General features: G+C 39.2%; 1 protein-coding gene across 1 annotated transcript in view; it reads right to left on the bottom strand.

The window, feature by feature from the left end:
* Window positions 1-17673: 17673 nt before the first annotated feature.
* The window catches only part of gfra1b (gdnf family receptor alpha 1b), a 62795-nt gene continuing 59839 nt past the window's right edge, over window positions 17674-20629 (bottom strand). Inside the window, exon 9 of the mRNA XM_056470114.1 lies at window positions 17674-19790. Within this exon, the coding sequence (XP_056326089.1) occupies window positions 19638-19790 (153 nt within the window). The 3' untranslated portion in view covers window positions 17674-19637. The remainder of the gene's footprint in view (window positions 19791-20629) is intronic.

Genomic DNA, 20629 nt, shown 5'->3' with positions numbered 1-20629 from the left:
TTAAGTAGGCTTCTTCTACATTCAGACACATTCATATGTTATATTTTAAATTGCATAACAATTATGGATGCAACAATTATAGATTTTGGTTGTATGATTATATACTGTAGTCTGAAGAGTAATCATGGTTTCACGGTTATCACGTCTAATGTAAAGTTAAGCTTTATATTAGTTAAGTATTTAAATTAACTGTTGTTATCATCTGCGTTCATTCATGCATAATCATTTTAATAATTTGTAATAATTCATCTATATCTTTTGTTTACATTGCACTGAAAGCCTCTCATCACTATGGCATGAGGCATTTTTTACCGGGTGCGCCTGTATATTGGCAATTTCTCTTACATTGGAAATAACGAACTTGCACGCGGAAAAGATGCAATATGTGAATAGCCTGCCGCTATAGGTAATCTAGTGTGTATGCATATTATTCTTGGTGTAGCTATAAACTCTGAACTTTAAACTAGCGCTCACGCGGCATCATTTTGTTTAGTCACAGCAGTTTCGTTCTGTGCAACAGAAACGCAGCGTTGACGATTAAGTGTCCAAATGTTTTCATCTGCTCGCACCCCTCGCTTAATGTCAGGTGACTCACGCTCTGCGCACGATTCAACTGCAGCTCGTGCTGTATTAAACAGACTCACGTCACTTCATAATTATAGCGGCCGTTTTTCGACTGAACTAAATTTATTTTTGATGTCTTGGTCACACTATTTAGATGGCCGGAACAAATTGCCTCGGGGGCCAAGTTCGGGGACGCCAATTGAATAGCCCTGCTTTAAACAAAAGTTTTGTGGTCTGTCCTGGTCTGAAAACAGAACATATTAGTTCATCAGTCTTGAGTCTAGTGTTGTTGATTAACAGCTAATGGTGGAGGCCGGATTTCACATAAAAAACGACCCGTTTTATCCACTGCTCTGGGTTTTGGGAAAGGATGAAATTGTATTTCCCCGGCCTTTCTGGTTACTTGCTGTCTGCATTGTAAGTTCTAAAACAACGCCTGGTTAATTTGACTGTTTGGCTTGTCAGATAAAATGGCGGACAGTGATGGGGGCACACAATATTGATGTTATGATTGACCATATCGCCTGTCAATCAAACTGCTTTTGTTTTTTGTTTTTTTTTGTTTTTTTACTTTTTGTTTTTTTTTTTTATTTAGAGAAAAGAAATAAAAAACAGAACAAAGCGGTTGTCATAAGAGTTACACAATCAAGTCATAATACATTTGACACACATTCTCACAAATTGTTTACAATGACATTTTCAGACCATTTTTTTCAGTACTTTTTACACTTTTTTGAATCAAATCTTAGATTAAAAGTCAGTCTCTCCTTACAGTGTATTTCCTTTACAATTCCTATCCATTGAGCCCTTGTTGGAGGATCAGGCTGAAACCATTTTCGAGTTATGGCTTTTCTGCTAAATCAAACTGCTTTTGAATGGTCAGTTCCACCTAGCAGCATAATTTCTTTCTTTTCCAAGCTTACCCATAATTTGTTGGTTGAACTCATTTAATGTGTATTTGCGTGACAGCATGGGGAATGTATAAATAAAAAAAGACATCATCCATCCATTTCCATCTGCCTTATACTCCTGACTCCTCCCTTGCAAATTTTTCAGCAGATCTCATCCTCTGATGATTGCTTGAGACGTGCCATTTCCGTATGGATGAATCTGTCAATATCAGTCGTATAAGTCAATGGTGGGGGAGTGGTGGAGTGTGTATCCGGTGCTGTTGTATATCTCTGTGTGTGTCAGTGGATGAGTGCTGTGAGAGATGCCTCGTGCCTTTATTGCTTTTAGTTGGCAGGAAATGCCCAGTGTAAATCAAGGTGTCTGGCACTAACATTAAGAGATATTAATGAGCGAGCGGCCTGTTGGTAATACAGGAGGTGAGAGAGAGAATGAGCAATGATTCAGGATAAATCATTCATCCTTATGATGCCTGTAACACCAGGACCTGCATGGAGGAGGAGTTTTACTAACGCTGATGCAGGCTTCTCTGGGAAACTCTGTTTAGATGAGAATAGTTTTATTTATTTATTTAATATATATCTAAATGCTGTCTTCTATGAGATTGAATATAAGCAGTATACAATGGATACAGAAATATTCAGACCCCCTTAAATTTTTAACTCTTTGTTATAATGCAGCCATTTGCTAAAATCAAAAGTGGGACTCAAATGAAGGTGTAGAAATTCTCAAGGATGATTAGAAGAAATGCACTGCAGTTAAATATATAAGTTCCCTATTCTTGTTGCTTATCCAAGTTTTAGAAACAACAAATAATAACTTGACTTCTAGTTGATCGTTTGGCATCTGAAGTGGCTTATATAAAAGGCAAAGGTCTCTAGATTACGCTTATTTTACCAAAATAAAATATGATAATGCCTTGATTTTTAATTAGGACAGTAAGGTCTGACTTCGATTAGACAAGAGTCTTGCCACTTAACAGAAATAATGTACAGTATAGAGTATAAAGTCATGGTGCAGTGGAAAAAGAATTGTAATTGTGTGTGACGACTGCATCCATACATCTCTGCAATGACTCAAATAGCTTATTAATAAAATCATCTGGAATAGCAAAGAAAGCGTTCTTGCAGGACTCCCAGAGTTCATCAAGATTCCTTGGATTCATCTTCAATGCCTCCTCCTTCATTTTACCCCAGGCGTGCTCAATAATGTTTAAGTCTGGTGACTGGGCTGGCCAATGCTAGAGCACCTTGACCTTTTTTGCTTTCATGAACTTTGATGTGGAGGCTGAAATATGAGGAGCGCTATCCTGCTGAATAATTTGCCCTCTCCTGTGGATTGTAATGTAAAGGGCAGCACAAATGTCTTGATAGCTCAGTCTGTTGATGTTGCCATCCACCCTCCAGATCTCTCGCACGCCTCCATACTGAATGTAACCCCAAACCACGATTTTTCCTTCACCAAACTTGACTGATTTTTTATGACAATCTTGGGTCCATGTGGGTTCCAATAGATATTCTACAGTACTTGTGATGATTGGGATGCAGTACAACAGATTCATTAAAATCACTTTCTGACAATTTTTCAAATGATCAAATAAAAGTCTAATTATTATTTGTTGTTCTTACTACTGGATCGACAACAAAGCTTTTGTCAGGTAGTGTACTTAAGACAATGGGTTATAATAGTTTTTCTTTTTTAATAAATCTGCAAAAATGACACCAATTCTGTGTTTTTCTGTCAGTAAGGGGTGCTGTGTTAAATTAATGAGAAAAAAGAACTTAAATTATTTTAGCAAATGGCTGCAACAAAAAATGAAAAATTAAAGGGGTTCTGAATACTTCCCGCACACACTGTATATAATAGTATTTATAGAAAATAAAATAAATATGAAAGTAAAATATAGTGGTGAAGGGTTTTGTAGAGCAAAACAACTTTATTTTTCAAGCGTTTTAACACTAATCTAGCTGCTACACAAATATTACACACCATGGCAAAGAAGTAAACATTATTTATGATAACATTTGTGCAATAAGCTGTTTTTACTTTATACAAATATCTCCTGTTTTGACTGTGTAAGATCCAGAGAAGGAGTGGGTGGAGGTAAATTCCACAGTAAATACTTTTGGTTATAAATAATACAGTTGAAGTCAAGATTATTAGCCCTCCGGAGAAGTTTACGTTCTTTTCCAAATGTTTCTCAAGTGCTGATTAATAGAAACAAATTTGCTGAAACATTTTAAAACATAAATTTAATAACAAATTTATAGTAACTGATTTTCTTTTGTCTTTGCTATGATGACCGAACATAATATTGTTCTAGTTATTAAACAAGATAATAGTATTGAACTTAAAGTGCGAATTAAAGGCTTAATTGTAGGTTAACCAGGCAAGTTGGGTTAATTATGCAAGTCATTGAACAACACTGGTTGCTCTGTAGCCAGTTAAGTATATATTTATTTAATTTATTTATTCATACTTCGCTCAGTGAGCCACAATTGTGCTAATGCCAGTTCTGAGATCAGTCAGTTATTAAAAGCCGGGGCAGTCATGGCCTAATGTTTAGAGAGTTGAACTTGTGATGGGAAGTTCGCAGGTTCATGTCTTGGTGTTCTGTAGATTTGTCCTGCCTTGTCAGATTGTCCTACCTCCCATTCAAAAAGTAGGTAGCACATTTTGATGATGCAATATGCTAACTGTCAGATTTTGCTACCAGTATAAATTTTAATGTGGAGTAGTGTGATATGAAGCTGTGATATTGCTCCAACCTACCTAATCCCTAACCTCAGAACCTTTCAAATAGTGTTGGTAGCATAATCTGATAGGATAAAATGTCAGGACACCGGCACAGACACAGGTGGGAGTGAATAGTGCTTTCACCACCCTCAATACCACGGCTGAGGTGAGTCCGTTGAGCAAGTCACCAATATTTATATATAACTGCTCCCCTGCTGCCTACTGCTCCGGTACTGTGTGTTGGATGGAAAAAAAAGGTTAAAAATTCAAAACTTTCTCTAGAATGGTGGCATGTCGCTTAACGGCAAGAAGGTCACTGGTTCGAGTCCCGGCTGGGCCAGTTTTCATGTTCTCCCCATGTTCACTCTGGGTGCTCCAAAGACATGCAGTATAATGACTGTAGGCAGTAGTGAAAGAATGTATGTGTGAATGTGATAGCTTATGGGTGTCACTCATGTGACTTCATTCCTTTCACAGTGGAATGAACCGCCAACTATTCCAGCATATGTTTTACGCAGCCATAACCAGTACTAGGAAACACCCATTCATTCACATATGCACTCATACGCTATGGCCAATTTAGTTAATCCAATTCACCAATACCGCATGTCTTTGGACTGTGGATGGAAACCCGCACGAACACAGCGAGAAGATGCAAACTCCACACAGCTGGGACTCAAACCAGCAACCTTCTTGCTGTGATGTGATAGTGCTAGCCACCGTGCTGCCTCCCATATGACTTGTTTTGTAAACTTGTAACGTTTATTTTGGTGATGTTGAAGTGAACTCATATAGTGTATGAGTTCACTTCGATATGTGTTATTCGTATATGTATATTCGGTATGTGTTGCAGGTTTACAACGGTTGCCTTAAGAAATGGCTTTTTCCTCTGTGATGTTCTTGACAGTTTTGGCAGTTTAGTCTCATGGTGCTTTCAGAAGTCAAATATTCCTGTGACATGCAGATAATCGTTGTTTTCCTTACAATATTTGCTTTCTCTCAGGAAAGCTATTTTACCTCTGAGCAATAGCATGTCATGTTCGTGTGACTCTTTGCAGATCTTTTGTTCCGCTTGGTTTTTCCCGTGGCTGGTTTCAAGGCCTTTTTATTTGAACTTCTGAAATAATCAGCAGACACAACCCCTTTATGAAATTGTACGTCTCAAAATCCTGCTGACCCTGCAGAAGACATGAATACTCCCTCTGAATTGTCACCCTCGTGGCATTATTTCCCTTCTGATGTCGGGTAATTTTATTCGGCTTGATTGCAAATTACACAGACAGAGCTCATCTGGTCACAAAGCTGATGCTTGTCTTTCTTTATTCAAGACCCCTTAAAAGAAAGCAGGGCACATGGCTCTGCAGAAACCAGACATTATGCCTAATTGCCTTTGGTAATAACAAAGAGCCTCCTATCTTCGGCTTCCCCTCAGCTGTCCTATGAGTCACGTCCCTGTCCCATCTCTGTGTCCCCACTTCCGTCTTTGCTTTGGTTTCAAGCTATGAAATGGCCCATGAATAATCGTCATGTACAGCATGTCGAGTGCATGCTGGGTATAGCGCTACCCTTTCACCTTTCCGCCCTTACATGCGAAATTCTTGATGAATGGGTCACAGTAACCATAGACTTTAGAGTATAATCTGTAGTTTTGAGGTTGGAGTTCAGAGGTCTCAATTGACAAGCAAATACATCTTAGGTTATAGTATGAAATCTATTACTAGCTAATTAGATGTGGTCAGTACTTTTTACAGATTTGTTTTACAGTCGCAATACTGTAGCTATTTTGTTTGGTTCAGTCAGAATTAATTCATTCCAATTGATGAATCTGAACATAGTGTTTCAAGGAACTCTAAATAAAGTGTTGATGTGCTTATTTATACACACACAAGCCACTTTATTAGGTAAACCTTACTAGTGCCGGGTTGGACCCCCTTTTGCCTTCAGAACTGCCATAATCCTTCGTGGCATAGATTCAACAAGGTACTGGAAATATTTCTCAGAGATTTTGGTCAATGTTGACATGATAGCATCATGTTGTTGCTGCAGATTTGCAACTCTCCCTTTCCATTACATCCCAAAGGTGCTTTATTGGACAGCTGGTGACTGTGGAGGCCATTTGGGTACAGTGAACTCATTGTCATGTTCGAGAAACCAGTCTGAGATGATTCGCACTTTATGACATGGCGCGCTATCCTGCAGGAAGTAGCCATCAGAAGGTGGGTACACTGGTCATACAGGGATGGACATGGTCAACAACAACACTCAGGTAGGCTGTGTCATTGACACGATGCTCCATTAGTACTAATGGGCCCAAGTGAGCAAAATATCCCCCACACCAGTACTCCACCAGCCTAACCGTTGATACAAGGCAAGATGGATCCATGCTTTCATGTTGTTGATGCCAAATTCTGACCCTACCATCTGAATGTCACAGCAGAAATCAAGACTCATCAGACCAGGCAATGTTTTTCCAATCTTTTTTTGTCCAATTTTGGTGAGCCTGTGCGAATTGTAGCCTTAGCTTCCTGTTCTTAGCTGACAGGAGTGGCACCTGGTGTGGTCTTCTGCCGCTGTAGCCCATCTGCCTCAAGGTTGGACATTTTGAATGTTAAGAGATGCTCTTCTACATACCTCAGTTGTAACGAGTGGTTATTTGAGTTACTGTTGCCTTTCTATCAGCTCAAACCAGTCTGACCATTCTTCTCTGACCTCTAGCATCAACAAGGCATATGTACCAACAGAACTGCTGCTCACTGGATATTTTCTCTTTTTCTGACCATTCTCTGTAAACCCCAGAGATGGTTGTGTGCGTGAAAATCTCAGTAGATCAGCAGTTTCTGAAATACTCAGACCAGTCCGTCTGGCACTGACAACTATGCCACATTCAAAATCACTATTCTTCCCCATTCTGATGCTCAGTTTGAACTGGAGCAGATCGTCTTGATCATATCTACATGTCTAAATGCGATGATTTGCTGCCATGTGATTGGCTGAATAGAAATATGCGTTAACGAGCAGTTGGACAGGTGAACCTAATAAAGTGGCCAGTGAGTGTACTGTATCCACAGTAACAAGCTTCAGATTGTGTTGAATTGTCTGATGGGCACACTGCATAAATATAAAATTCAAGATGTGCATACTAACTAACCCTCCTGTTTCTTTTTCTTTCTGAAGTAGGATCCATATTCATCAAAATGAATTATTTCGAAAGCTGCAGGTCATGTAAGGCCACACTGCCTATTTTTCTCAAGGGGATAAAAATGCCCAATCCCTCAAACAAACCAAAGTGTCTGTGGATAAACATCTAAAGAGACACTGTCCTACACACTATCATAGACTAAGAAGTTAGAAATGACACAGTGGCCATTTGTGACTCTGTTCAAAAAGAATAGCTCATTTTGCAATATTTTTGTTTTTACATCTTTGCACATGTACAGTATAACCAGCCTGATCTCACGAGGAAACGTACAGTAAGCATTTTACGTTTTGTCAGTTTAGTGGCTAATTTGTACGAGTTCAGTCGTACAAAAAATGTTAGATTTTTTTAAAAAGGAGGCGTGGCACCTAACCTCACCCCTAACCCCAATCGTCATTGGGTAATAAGCAAATCGTACTAAATTGTACGAATAAGATTGTCCGAATTCATAGGAATTAGCCACTAAATAAAAAAGTCACGAATTGTCATGAGATTGCGTTGGTATAACCCGTAACGGCTGTTCCGGTTACTCCCACAGTCTAAACACATGGTGAATTGGGTGAACAAAATTGATCGTAGTGTATGTGTGTGTGTTTGAATGAGGGAGTGTAAGGGAATTTTCCAGTACTGAGTTGCGGCTGCAAGAGCATCCACAGCCACAGCTGTGGGACCTCTGTAATAGAGACAAAGCAAAAGGAAAATTAATGAATGAATGGTCAATACTGATCAATAAAAAAATTGCATAACCTATAATGCCATTATTCAGCACCTGGTTAATTTGGATAGTGTGTGATCACTGAATAGGGGTAGTGGATGGCCACTGTTAAGTGAATTCACTCCTTATCACTCCTAGTTTTTCCACTGGAGAGTAAAACTCAGGCCTTAAATCTTGCCATTATCAATGAGTCAAATCATTAACCTGCTGTATTACCAGTGGCCTTCTGTAGCTTTGAAGGAAATCAATTACAAACAGCGCCCGAGATTCTGACATTTACCACAAATAAGATAAAAAGTGCAGTCGTAAGTTTAGAAGTGGCACTTTTGCAGAATGGTAAAAGAGTTTTGCAATGATGTTCTCCTGAGGGGAAAAAAAGAGCAACGTCGCCAGGCCCCAAGGTCAAGGGTGAGGTAATTAGATAGCAGTTCCTCTCTGAGAGCAGACAGTACACACTGATTACATTGTTCACTGTCTTCTGTGTGTCTCTTTTATTTGAGGGACACAATTATTTCACTCTTTCACCGAGGGTTGCGTGCGGCTGTGCTTGTGTATTCGAAGGTATTTTTTAATCAGCCTGGCTTTTCTTATTCCAAATTTATCTGAAACAGACCAGACACCCAGCTCATAAAAATTGTTCATTTATTTGATACCGTGTCATTTGCTTTTCATTCCTGCTTCACAGCTCATATTGTGCTTGATGCAAATCTGCGATGCTCCGCAATTACAATGGCACGCTGTGATCCTTTTCTTTCCAAACAGACTCCGCTCGAGCGATTATTAAATCTCGCCTCTCACCATTTCTTGTTTCCCACTGTGTAAATTTCTCATAAATTCACATTTTTCCCCCTCAATGTGACACTGTTAATAAATCCTCAGCCGATCTCTCAGACACATGTTCAATCATGGTGTCTGAAGCTGGTGTTAAGAAACATCACGTCCTGGTACAGCATGTTAAGGGAGCGCTAGGTGAACTGGGTTGCGTCCTTGTTTGTGTTATTGTCCTGGGGAGAGTGGACTGATGTGATCCGACTGACAATCATGTCCCTATTATCGCTTAATCCTGCCAGCTCGGAGTGAAAGTTAATCCAGCCTGATAAGGTTGCTCAGAACAGTCAAACTGAGGCAGCCTGTATGATGTTGACAGCCAGGTAAACTGCTGCTGGCTTTCACACCGCTTCTGGTAGTCAGGTTTAGCCATTTACAGCATTTATTAGGGTTAGTTGAGCCAAAAAGTACAATTCTATCATTAATTACTCACCTTCATGTTGTTTCCATTCCCTGAGCCCTGAACGTTCATCTTCAGAACACATATATTATAACTAATTAATATATATTTAGTTACCATTAACAAATATGAAGTGAGATGTATTGTACATGATTTATTAATGTTTTCTAATTAATTAACTAAGGTTAACTACAGTAATACAACCTTATTTTAATGTGTTACTATTTCATGTAAAAACAGTATATAGTAACATTTGTCACCCTAAACCAACTCTATGCAGCAAGTACATGCTGTTAGTTGATATTATTTGGCATTTAATTACAGAATAACCTGGACAACATCAAATAAAATGTAACCTTTAAAGGGCACCTATGGTAAAAAATCTACTTTTCAAGCTGTTTAGACAGCCATATGTGCATGTATGGTGTATAGACTGTCATATTTGGGTGATATAAGCACACCCAGTGCTTTTTTTTAATTTAACAACATAAAAAACGGTGGACCGATTAGAGCTGTTTTCAAATCGACCGCAACTTTACGTAGGAGAGTGGTCCCCCCGCCCACCAATATTGATTGACAGGCGCGTCATTATATCCTCTGTTTGTTGATTTACGTCCGGCATTTTCAGCGTGAGTGGAAGCGATATCACTAAAGGAACACCCTAGCTCTTTTTTTAGATGCAAGGCTCATTGGGCTCAACACAAGAGCAATATTCTCCACATTATCGCTCTAATCGGAATTATTGGTTGTATCTTTAGGTAGGTTTGCAAACATGTGTACTTCTCATTGAGTCTACCTTATACTTCAGCCGTGTGCATTTCTCGCGATCCCAGAAGCTCTCTGTGATCTTAACTAGCATGCGTTTTAGAATTCTAAACATAGGTTTCTATCAGGGTACTCTCAAGTCGACGGCTGGGCGCCGCAGACCGCTGCAGAAACTTATGTTTAGAATTCAAAAATGCGTGGCGCGACGATTCGGGACACATGTTTCTGCCGCGCTACAGAGAGTGTCTGGTGTGCCGTGTCGCGGCTTCGAGCGGCGCATCCGGTGCTTCAGTCAAAGTTAATTCAGTGTGCGTGGTTTTTAGTTTCTGTGTGCAAGCTCGGCACTTGAAACTAGCACACAGTTGGCTGTAAAACTGTACAAAGACACAAATGATTTTGTACTCTCTGCTTGGTCTGTGTCCGAGTCGTACATGTACGACTGAATGGTGATCCTCTCACTCCTTCTCTGAGTCTGCCTGTCAGACTCTGTTGCAAACGCTGAGCGGGTGAGCTCATGGCCCCGCCCCCTTGTTAAGTTGGGCGGGAAGCCGAAACTAATTTACATGTGAAGCAACACACCCATAAATCAGCGAACTGTGGACACGCCCCCAACATGACCCTTTTTAACACATTATAATAAAAAAATCGGAATTGTGTTTTAAACTGAACCTAAACTGGCACACTCAGAAGAACCATAATATTAATATTAAATCACAAAAAAGAGGTAAATCATGGGCCCTTTAATATATTTTGGAATTTTTTTTTTTACTTTTACTGTTTTTAATGTTAATTAATATACTGTGGGGAAATAAGTATCCAACACATCACCATTTTTCTTAGAAATATTTCTAAAGGTGCAGTTGGCTTGAAATTTTACCAGATGTTGATAACAACCAAAGACATCCATATATGCAAAGAAAACAAATCTAATTAGTTTATAAATTGTGTACTCAAATGAAATGACAGGAAAAAAGTATTGAACACATGAAGAAAGGGAGGTGTAGAAAGGCAGTAAAAGCCCAGACAGCAACTGAAATCTCTCAGTAGTTCTTCAGCAACTCTCTGACCTTCGTCAGTTTAAATTAATATTAGCTGCTTCAGTGTAACATCTACACCAGGATGATTAAGATGAAACAAAGCACAGCCAATCAAACTCTGAAATGCTTTCAGAGAAAGAAAATCAAGCTGTAGAATGGCCCAGCCAATCACCTGACTTGAATCTAAAAGAAAATACAAAATAAAGTATTGATTTTATTAGACGAGACCCACAGAACCGTCAAGACTCTGTTGAAGTCTGTGAAAAACTCACACCTGAGCAATGCATGTGACTTCATTCTCCACACGAGAGACGTCTTTAAGCTGCCATCAACAAAAAGCCTTTTATATAAAGCACTAAATACATTTCGTCCAGTACTTTCTCCTTGTGTCATTCCATTGTTTTTACACGTAACTCTTTTTTTAAAGGTTTTTTTTTGTTTTATTATCATATTTGTATTGTTTGGGTTTTTACTAAAATCTGGTTAAATTCCATGTCAACAGGTCCTTTAGAACATTTTTACCAGAAAAAAACGTGTTGAATACTTTCCTCCACCCCCCCCCCCCCCACTGTAGTTCACAAATATAAATATAAAATCATATTTTAAGTATTTCCCCAAAAAAATTTTTGATATTTATTCTGCAGTTATTTTTTTGTCACTAATTCATTAGATTTTTTTTAAAGTGCTAAGCCAGTCTGTGACATTTGAGTCATCAGTCAAACTGACAGCACCTCACTAAACCACAAGAGCTTTTTATGGCTTCCTGTTCATGTGTCAAGTTTAATGTTGTAAAGTGTAAAGCATATGACGCTTTTGGCCTGTGAAAGACATACTTGCACAGGCTAATCCATAGAAGAAGCAGACATCCAGTTCACATTCTATTTTAGTAATGAGAATCCAAGAGTGCTTCAATTATAGTCTTTACACATTTACTGACACTGGCAGCATGTCTTCTTTAGCACTAAATGGCACAGTCTGCCAGAAAACTGTCTGACGTACACTTCTAGCTTAGAGTTTTTAACACTTTTTCATGCCACACAACTCTAAATATGATGATCCCCTCATCATATGAAATCTAAATATTATTTTTATTAAGTTGACCTGTTTGTATCTTTAGAGTCCTTCTGAAATCATGCAAATGTGCTGATGTGATGCTTGAGACATACATTTTGAAAAGCAGCATTTATTTCAAATAGAATCTTTTGTAATTTTAAATGCATTTGCTATCACTTCTCATCATACCCATCTCTCGCCACCCTCCCGTTTTGTTATTTCTCCTGGAAAACTCCCATAATTTCACCCCGCCCCCGGTACTCAGCTTTTTGGTACAGTCTCTAACACACCCAGGTCGACAACTTTGGTATAATATCAGATCGCAGCGGCCACCTGAAACAAGTACAATTGTTGCAGTTATCAAAACAATTAATAAAACAAGTTGAAATTATCGAGAACCCATTGAACCATGCAAGATGTCACAATGAGATGTTAGGAAGATGGCGGAACATTTTCACCAAATGTTTTTATGAGTTTCCTCCAAATGTATCCACAACTAATTAATTTGATATATTACTATATTAATTTATTTAGCAACTCCACCATGCAATTCCAATCACTGACGTCTTCATTCATTTTGTCATGACAGTTCACCTACTCGTCATTGCCCCATGTGGTTGCAAATAACAGTACAATGGTGAGAGTGTCAAGTATGAAAGCCTCCGCAGCTCGCGGCTGTAGGTTAAAAACTGTGATAGTTGGGTTTAGGGTTGGGGAAGGTGTAGACGTTAATAACTGTGATGGTTGAGTTATGGGTTGAGGAAGGTGTAGACGTTAATAACTGTGATGGTTGGGTTTAGGGTTGGGGAAGGAGTAGACGTTAATAACTGTGATGGTTGGGTTTAGGGTTGGGGAAGGTGTAGATGTTAATTACTGTGATGGTTGGGTTTAGGGTTAGGGAAGGTGTAGACGTTAACTATGATGTTGGGTTAAGGTTTGGGGTAGGTGTAGACGTTAATAACTGTGATGGTTGGGTTTAGGGTTGAGGAAGGTGTAGATGTTAATTACTGTGATGGTTGGGTTTAGGGTTAGAGAAGGTGTAGATGTTAATTACTGTGATGGTTGGGTTTAGGGTTGGGGAAGGTGTAGATGTTAATTACTGTGATGGTTGGGTTTAGGGTTAGGGAAGGTGTAGATGTTAATTACTGTGATGGTTGGGTTTAGGGTTAGAGAAGGTGTAGATGTTAATTACTATGATGGTTGGGTTTAGGGTTGGGGAAGGTGTAGACGTTAACTATGATGTTGGGTTAAGGTTTTAGGTAGGTGTAGACGTTAATAACTGTGATGGTTGGGTTTAGGGTTGAGGAAGGTGTAGATGTTAATTACTGTGATGGTTGGGTTTAGGGTTGGAGAAGGTGTAGATGTTAATTACTGTGATGGTTGGGTTTAGGGTTAGGGAAGGTGTAGATGTTAATTACTATGATGGTTGGGTTTAGGGTTGGGGAAGGTGTAGACGTTAACTATGATGTTGGGTTAAGGTTTGGGGTAGGTGTAGAGGTTAATAACTGTGATGGTTGGGTTTAGGGTTGAGGAAGGTGTAGATGTTAATTACTATAATGGTTGGGTTTAGGGTTGGGGAAGGTGTAGACGTTAACTATGATGTTGGGTTAAGGTTTGGGGTAGGTGTAGACGTTAATAACTGTGATGGTTGGGTTTAGGGTTGAGGAAGGTGTAGATGTTAATTACTGTGATGGTTGGGTTTAGGGTTAGAGAAGGTGTAGATGTTAATTACTATGATGGTTGGGTTTAGGGTTGGGGAAGGTGTAGACGTTAACTATGATGTTGGGTTAAGGTTTGGGGTAGGTGTAGACGTTAATAACTGGGATGGTTGGGTTTAGGGTTGAGGAAGGTGTAGATGTTAATTACTGTGATGGTTGGGTTTAGGGTTGAGGAAGGTGTAGATGTTAATAACTGTGATGGTTGGGTTTAGGGTTAAGGAAGGTGTAGATGTTAATTACTGTGATGGTTGGGTTTAGGGTTAGGGAAGGTGTAGATGTTAATTACTGTGATGGTTGGGTTTAGGGTTAGAGAAGGTGTAGATGTTAATTACTATGATGGTTGGGTTTAGGGTTGGGGAAGGTGTAGATGTTAATTACTGTGATGGTTGGGTTTAGGGTTGGGGAAGGTGTAGATGTTAATTACTGTGATGGTTGGGTTTAGGGTTAGAGAAGGTGTAGATGTTAATAACTGTGATGGTTGGGTTTAGGGTTAGAGAAGGTGTAGATGTTAATTACTATGATGGTTGGGTTTAGGGTTAGAGAAGGTGTAGATGTTAATTACTATGATGGTTGGGTTTAGGGTTGGGGAAGGTGTAGACGTTAACTATGATGTTGGGTTAAGGTTTGGGGTAGGTGTAGACGTTAATAACTGTGATGGTTGGGTTTAGGGTTGAGGAAGGTGTAGATGTTAATTACTGTGATGGTTGGGTTTAGGGTTGGGGAAGGTGTAGATGTTAATTACTGTGATGGTTGGGTTTAGGGTTGGGGAAGGTGTAGATGTTAATTACTGTGATGGTTGGGTTTAGGGTTAGGGAAGGTGTAGATGTTAATTACTGTGATGGTTGGGTTTAGGGTTGGGGAAGGTGTAGATGTTAATTACTGTGATGGTTGGGTTTAGGGTTGGGGAAGGTGTAGATGTTAATTACTGTGATGGTTGGGTTTAGGGTTGGGGAAGGTGTAGATGTTAATTACTGTGATGGTTGGGTTTAGGGTTGGGGAAGGTGTAGATGTTAATTACTGTGATGGTTGGGTTTAGGGTTGGGGAAGGTGTAGATGTTAATTACTGTGATGGTTGGGTTTAGGGTTGGGGAAGGTGTAGATGTTAATTACTGTGATGGTTGGGTTTAGGGTTAGGGAAGGTGTAGACGTTAACTATGATGTTGGGTTAAGGTTTGGGGTAGGTGTAGACGTTAATAACTGTGATGGTTGGGTTTAGGGTTGAGGAAGGTGTAGATGTTAATTACTATGATGGTTGGGTTTAGGGTTGGGGAAGGTGTAGACGTTAACTATGATGTTGGGTTAAGGTTTGGGGTAGGTGTAGACGTTAATAACTGTGATGGTTGGGTTTAGGGTTGAGGAAGGTGTAGATGTTAATTACTGTGATGGTTGGGTTTAGGGTTAGAGAAGGTGTAGATGTTAATTACTATGATGGTTGGTTTTAGGGTTAGGGAAGGTGTAGATGTTAATTACTGTGATGGTTGGGTTTAGGGTTAGAGAAGGTGTAGATGTTAATTACTATGATGGTTGGGTTTAGGGTTAGGGAAGGTGTAGATGTTAATTACTATGATGGTTGGGTTTAGGGTTAGGGAAGGTGTAGATGTTAATTACTGTGATGGTTGGGTTTAGGGTTGGGGAAGGTGTAGACGTTAACTATGATGTTGGGTTAAGGTTTGGGGTAGGTGTAGATGTTAATAACTGTGATGGTTGGGTTTAGGGTTGAGGAAGGTGTAGATGTTAATTACTGTGATGGTTGGGTTTAGGGTTAGGGAAGGTGTAGATGTTAATTACTGTGATGGTTGGGTTTAGGGTTAGGGAAGGTGTAGATGTTAATTACTGTGATGGTTGGGGAAGGTGTAGATGTTAATTACTGTGATGGTTGGGTTTAGGGTTAGGGAAGGTGTAGATGTTAATTACTGTGATGGTTGGGTTTAGGGTTGGGGAAGGTGTAGATGTTAATTACTGTGATGGTTGGGTTTAGGGTTAGGGAAGGTGTAGATGTTAATTACTGTGATGGTTGGGTTTAGGGTTGGGGAAGGTGTAGATATTAATTACTGTGATGGTTGGGTTTAGGGTTAGGGAAGGTGTAGATGTTAATTACTGTGATGGTTGGGTTTAGGGTTGGGGAAGGTGTAGACTTTATAACTGTGATGGTTGGGTTTAGGGTTGAGGAAGGTGTAGATGTTAATTACTGTGATGGTTGGGTTTAGGGTTAGGGAAGGTGTAGATGTTAATTACTGTGATGGTTGGGTTTAGGGTTGGGGAAGGTGTAGATGTTAATTACTGTGATGGTTGGGTTTAGGGTTAGGGAAGGTGTAGATGTTAATTACTGTGATGGTTGGGTTTAGGGTTGGGGAAGGTGTAGATGTTAATTACTGTGATGGTTGGGTTTAGGGTTAGGGAAGGTGTAGACGTTAATTACTATGATGGTTGGGTTTAGGGTTAGGGAAGGTGTAGATGTTAACTATGATGTTGGGTTAAGGTTTGGGGTAGGTGTAGACGTTAATAACTGTGATAGTTGGGTTTAGGGTTAGGGTAGGTGTAGACGTTAATAACTGTGATGGTTGGGTTAAGGGTTTTGGGAAGGTGTAGACATTAATAACTGATGGTTGAGTTTAGGTTTGGGGTAGGTGTAGACATTAATAACTGTGATGGTTGGGTTAAGGATTGGGGTAGGTGTAGACATTAATAACTGTGATGGTTGGGTTAAAGGTTTCAGGAAGGTGTAGACGTTAATAACTGTGATGGTTGGGTTAAGGATTGGGGTCAGTGCATATGTTACTAACTGTGATGGTTGGGTTAAGGGTTTTGGGAAGGTGTAGACGTTAATAACTGTGATGGTTGGGTTTAGGTTTGGGATAGATGTTGATGTTAATATCGATGATGGTTGGGTTTAGGTGTGGAGCAGGTGTAGGCCATCTTGCCGACAACATAGTTTTGACATGTGGGTCTCCATAACTTCAAGTTATGCATCTAACGTACTATAAGTTACGCCCCTAAGACCCCTTCATTTTACGCCCCTGTCTTGCAGTCCGCAGGCAGACCCTACTCACCTGAAACCCGGTTCATAGTACAGTTACTAACACCACAGTACAGTTACTAACCTGGTTCTCAACTGTGTTATTCAGTCAAACACACATCACCATTGTCACCACCATAAACCCCACCCACCCCCACCCCGCCTCGGTCTCACAGAATCTTAGAGAGAAATGTTGGCAGGTATGCTGCTGATCATTGCATTTCTAAAGGTTGCGTGAAATTAAAATAAAAAAAAATGTGTTAGTTTCAGTCTGTTAGTTTTAAGGACATCTGGTGTGTTCCAAAATAGTGACACAATTTGCTTATATAAAACTGATATAAACATGTAAAGCTTGCCATTTATCACTTCCGTCTAAATGGATCCATGTTTTTTTTTTTTCACAAGACCTCATACTTAAATTTCTTATCAAATGTTTAACCAATCAAATGCTCTCTAATATTTGACATGCCCTGCCCCCTTTAAGATGCTTCTCATTTGCTTTTCATTTGATGCGCTAGAGCTCAACCACTCTTACTGGCAGAGCTGTGAAAAAAAGGGGATGGGCTACTCTATGCCCCACCCTCTCTTACTTTTTCAGTTGAGATTACTCCAAACATCGAATAAAAAGGCACATTTCAAAGCACTTCATGAGACCTTTGCAGTTTACTGACCCCATGTGTTTTGAAAACAATAATTATAAATAAAGACATTAAAAGACCTTCTTTAGTTTGTTTAATGTAAGTTTGTCTTTGTCTCTTGCATGTCTTACAGCCCTGTTCTATATGTTTATATATTTATTTTTTTTCTTTTTACAGCTAACCAGTACAACAACAATGCAGAAATGATACTTGGAGAACACTTCTTTTTTTGGGATGAGCGAAAGAAACCGTTCTCACTGAATGTACAAGCAGCACATTTGACACATACTGAACTGTGGTATCAACCCTCAAAGTTACTTCTGGATTTCATCACTAAAATGTAAGTCATAGTTCACACAACAGAGGTGATACACTAGCCCAAAAAAAAACATGTTAGAAATCAAGCATAATATACGCTGGCCGAGAGAGCTTAACATTCTGCAATTTAAGAAAACACATGCAATTATAAAAGACGCCAGAAAAGATCTTCATCTATGTGACAGCACACATGCTGCAAATCCTCACAACGCAAATACATTCAAAAACGCACTGCATTTTACCACAACACAAACAAATTATTAAAACGTGCTGCATTTTCTCACAACGCAAACCATCTAGGAAAACACGCTGAATTTTCTCACAATGCAAAAGATTTACGAAAACATGCTGCATTTTCTCATAACGAAAACAGTTTCCGAAAACGTGCTGCATTTTCCCACAACGCAAAAAATGTATGAAAGTGCACTGCACTTTCTTACAACGAAAACAATTTCTGAAAGCGCGCTACGTTTTCTTACAACGCAAACAATTTATGAAAACGAGCTGCATTTTCACACAATGCAAACAATTTATGAAAACGAGCTGCATTTTCACACAACGCAAACCATTTATGAAAATGTATTGCTCAGTGAAGTTGTAGGTGATCTTTGAAAGGTGAGTTTTCTTTGTTTATTTTAACATCCTGATTCTCTTGTCTTTTGTATTTTATTAGCCTAAATTACCATAACTTAATAGCCGGGTTCGTCACGTTATATAGCCCTCTTTAAACATTTCCGTTGTTTTCCGTGCTATTTGAAAGTGTTGTGAGAAATTGCAGGTGTTTTCATTATTTGTTGGCGTTGCAGCTGTGTTTTTTTAAAAATGTGTTTGCGTTGTGAGGGCTTGCAGCACGTGTGCTGTCAAACGGATGAAGATCTTTTCTCAGTTTATTGGTGTTTTTTGTAATTGCATGTGTTTTCTTAAATTGCAGCACGTTAAGCTCTCTCGGCCACCGTAATAATATGGTTATTAAACAAAGATGGTATTTACAAGTAGGGGCAGAAATTCCCAAAATAAGCAGATCGCTCTCACCCTTGTTTCACTGGAGAGGACAAAAACTAAAATAGATTTGACATTTACAAATTTAACCGAGTCCAGAAATAAAAAAAAAAAAAAAAAAAAAAACTGCCCATGTGTTGATGTGATAAAGTGTTGTGTCTATCCTGATGTTCATTTCCAAAACCGTATCATCCTAATTGGAGCACCACAAAACGTCACTGCCACTTTGAGGGAGAATGGAGTTTGTAGGCCCTAATAAGGGACTGTAACAGCAGGTTTTGCTGATAAGCCTTCAAAAAAATCCTGTGCACCGCTTGACACTCTTAGTTGGAGTTGTAGGCTTTCCTGTGGCATCAGCTCAGAGGAAATAAACGATCATCTGCAGCACACTAATATGCAGAAGCTGCATCAATCTTTCATTGTCAGTAGTGGTTCTTGCATCTCACATTAATTCCTGTATTCTCAGTCCGATCTCACTGTGATGGTACAAAAAAATGGCACCACATATTAGAGTTCAGGTGACACCTCGTTGACAAAGTAATCCTAGATGAGCTTCCGATTGCGTCCATGTTTGTCTGTTATCTCCAATAAGTGAGAAAGAAAAGCAGGTGGACCAAGAATAGTTTCATCACACTGAAACACCACAGCGCGCACAGAACCACTTGCGGAAAAACTCAAAATACAACATCTTTTTTTTTTGTTTTTGTATGGTACAGAGGCAGCAGCAGGTCTGATCGGGGAGCAGCTATAAAGTCTGTGAGGCTGTAAGATGGTCGAGGTGAAGAATTGAGAGCAGACACAGCAGCAGAAGCAGCACAGTCCAGTCCACCAGACAGACAGCACTAGTTGAGCTCCGAGTGATTGCATTAAAGCTACTGGGGTCGTTCAGCTGCTGATCCTGTGGAGAAAGGTCATATTTTGAATTTCAGACATTTTTTAATCCTTTGTTATTATTCTTATAAATGTTTTATTAGGAAAAAAAGTGAAATGTCAAGCAAAATGAAGCAACAATTTCACTTATAGGTGTTTCTAATGCTTTGCTTATTATGGAAGCCCACTTATGGTATGTCAAAGTACTAAAAAAAAGATTTATTACAGTACTCTTTCTCAAAATGATCACTTTCTAGCTTACAATTTGCAACTGACATTCAGGACTTTCTTCTGCTGACTGCGATGTGTAATATGCAGCATATCTCAGATGTGTTTTCATCTTTAAATGCATAGGTTTTGTTTCAGTTACGAAACTGTCGTCCACACTACGCCGGCATCTTTGTTCAAGTTTGGGAATTCTGGTGTTCTGTTTCAGTATAGATTGACTGAAACACAAACTATTAAAAAAAAAGGCACGATTATCCACAGCCATTCTTTGACTAGTACTCAGTATATTTTGTATTGTAAATGCGCATACAGAATGAGCGTAAATGGTCATCTATCATGTGTTTTAAGGTCTTTGCACACTGAAGTCTGAAATTTTTATGTGTTTTTTTTTTTCGTATTTTTGTATCTGAAAAATTCGTCATGTAGACAAACCTTGCACACTGAGTCCAATGTGTTTTAATGAATCCATTCCAAAAAAATCACATCACATTTCTGAGTCAATTGGAGCAGTGATGCTTTGTTCTCTTCTCCAAAATAATAAAAGAAAGAGGAATAGACTACATATTGTGTTCATCCAGTACTGCATAGAGAGGAAGGAGAGTTCAGCTAATTATTAAAGAGCTGCGCTGGATTATCCCC

Source organism: Danio aesculapii, chromosome 12, assembly GCF_903798145.1.
Source record: "Danio aesculapii chromosome 12, fDanAes4.1, whole genome shotgun sequence".
In the NCBI taxonomy this organism is placed as follows: Eukaryota; Metazoa; Chordata; class Actinopteri; order Cypriniformes; family Danionidae; genus Danio; species Danio aesculapii.
Note: the sequence above shows the minus strand (reverse complement) of the source record. Positions and strands in the feature narration are given on the sequence as shown.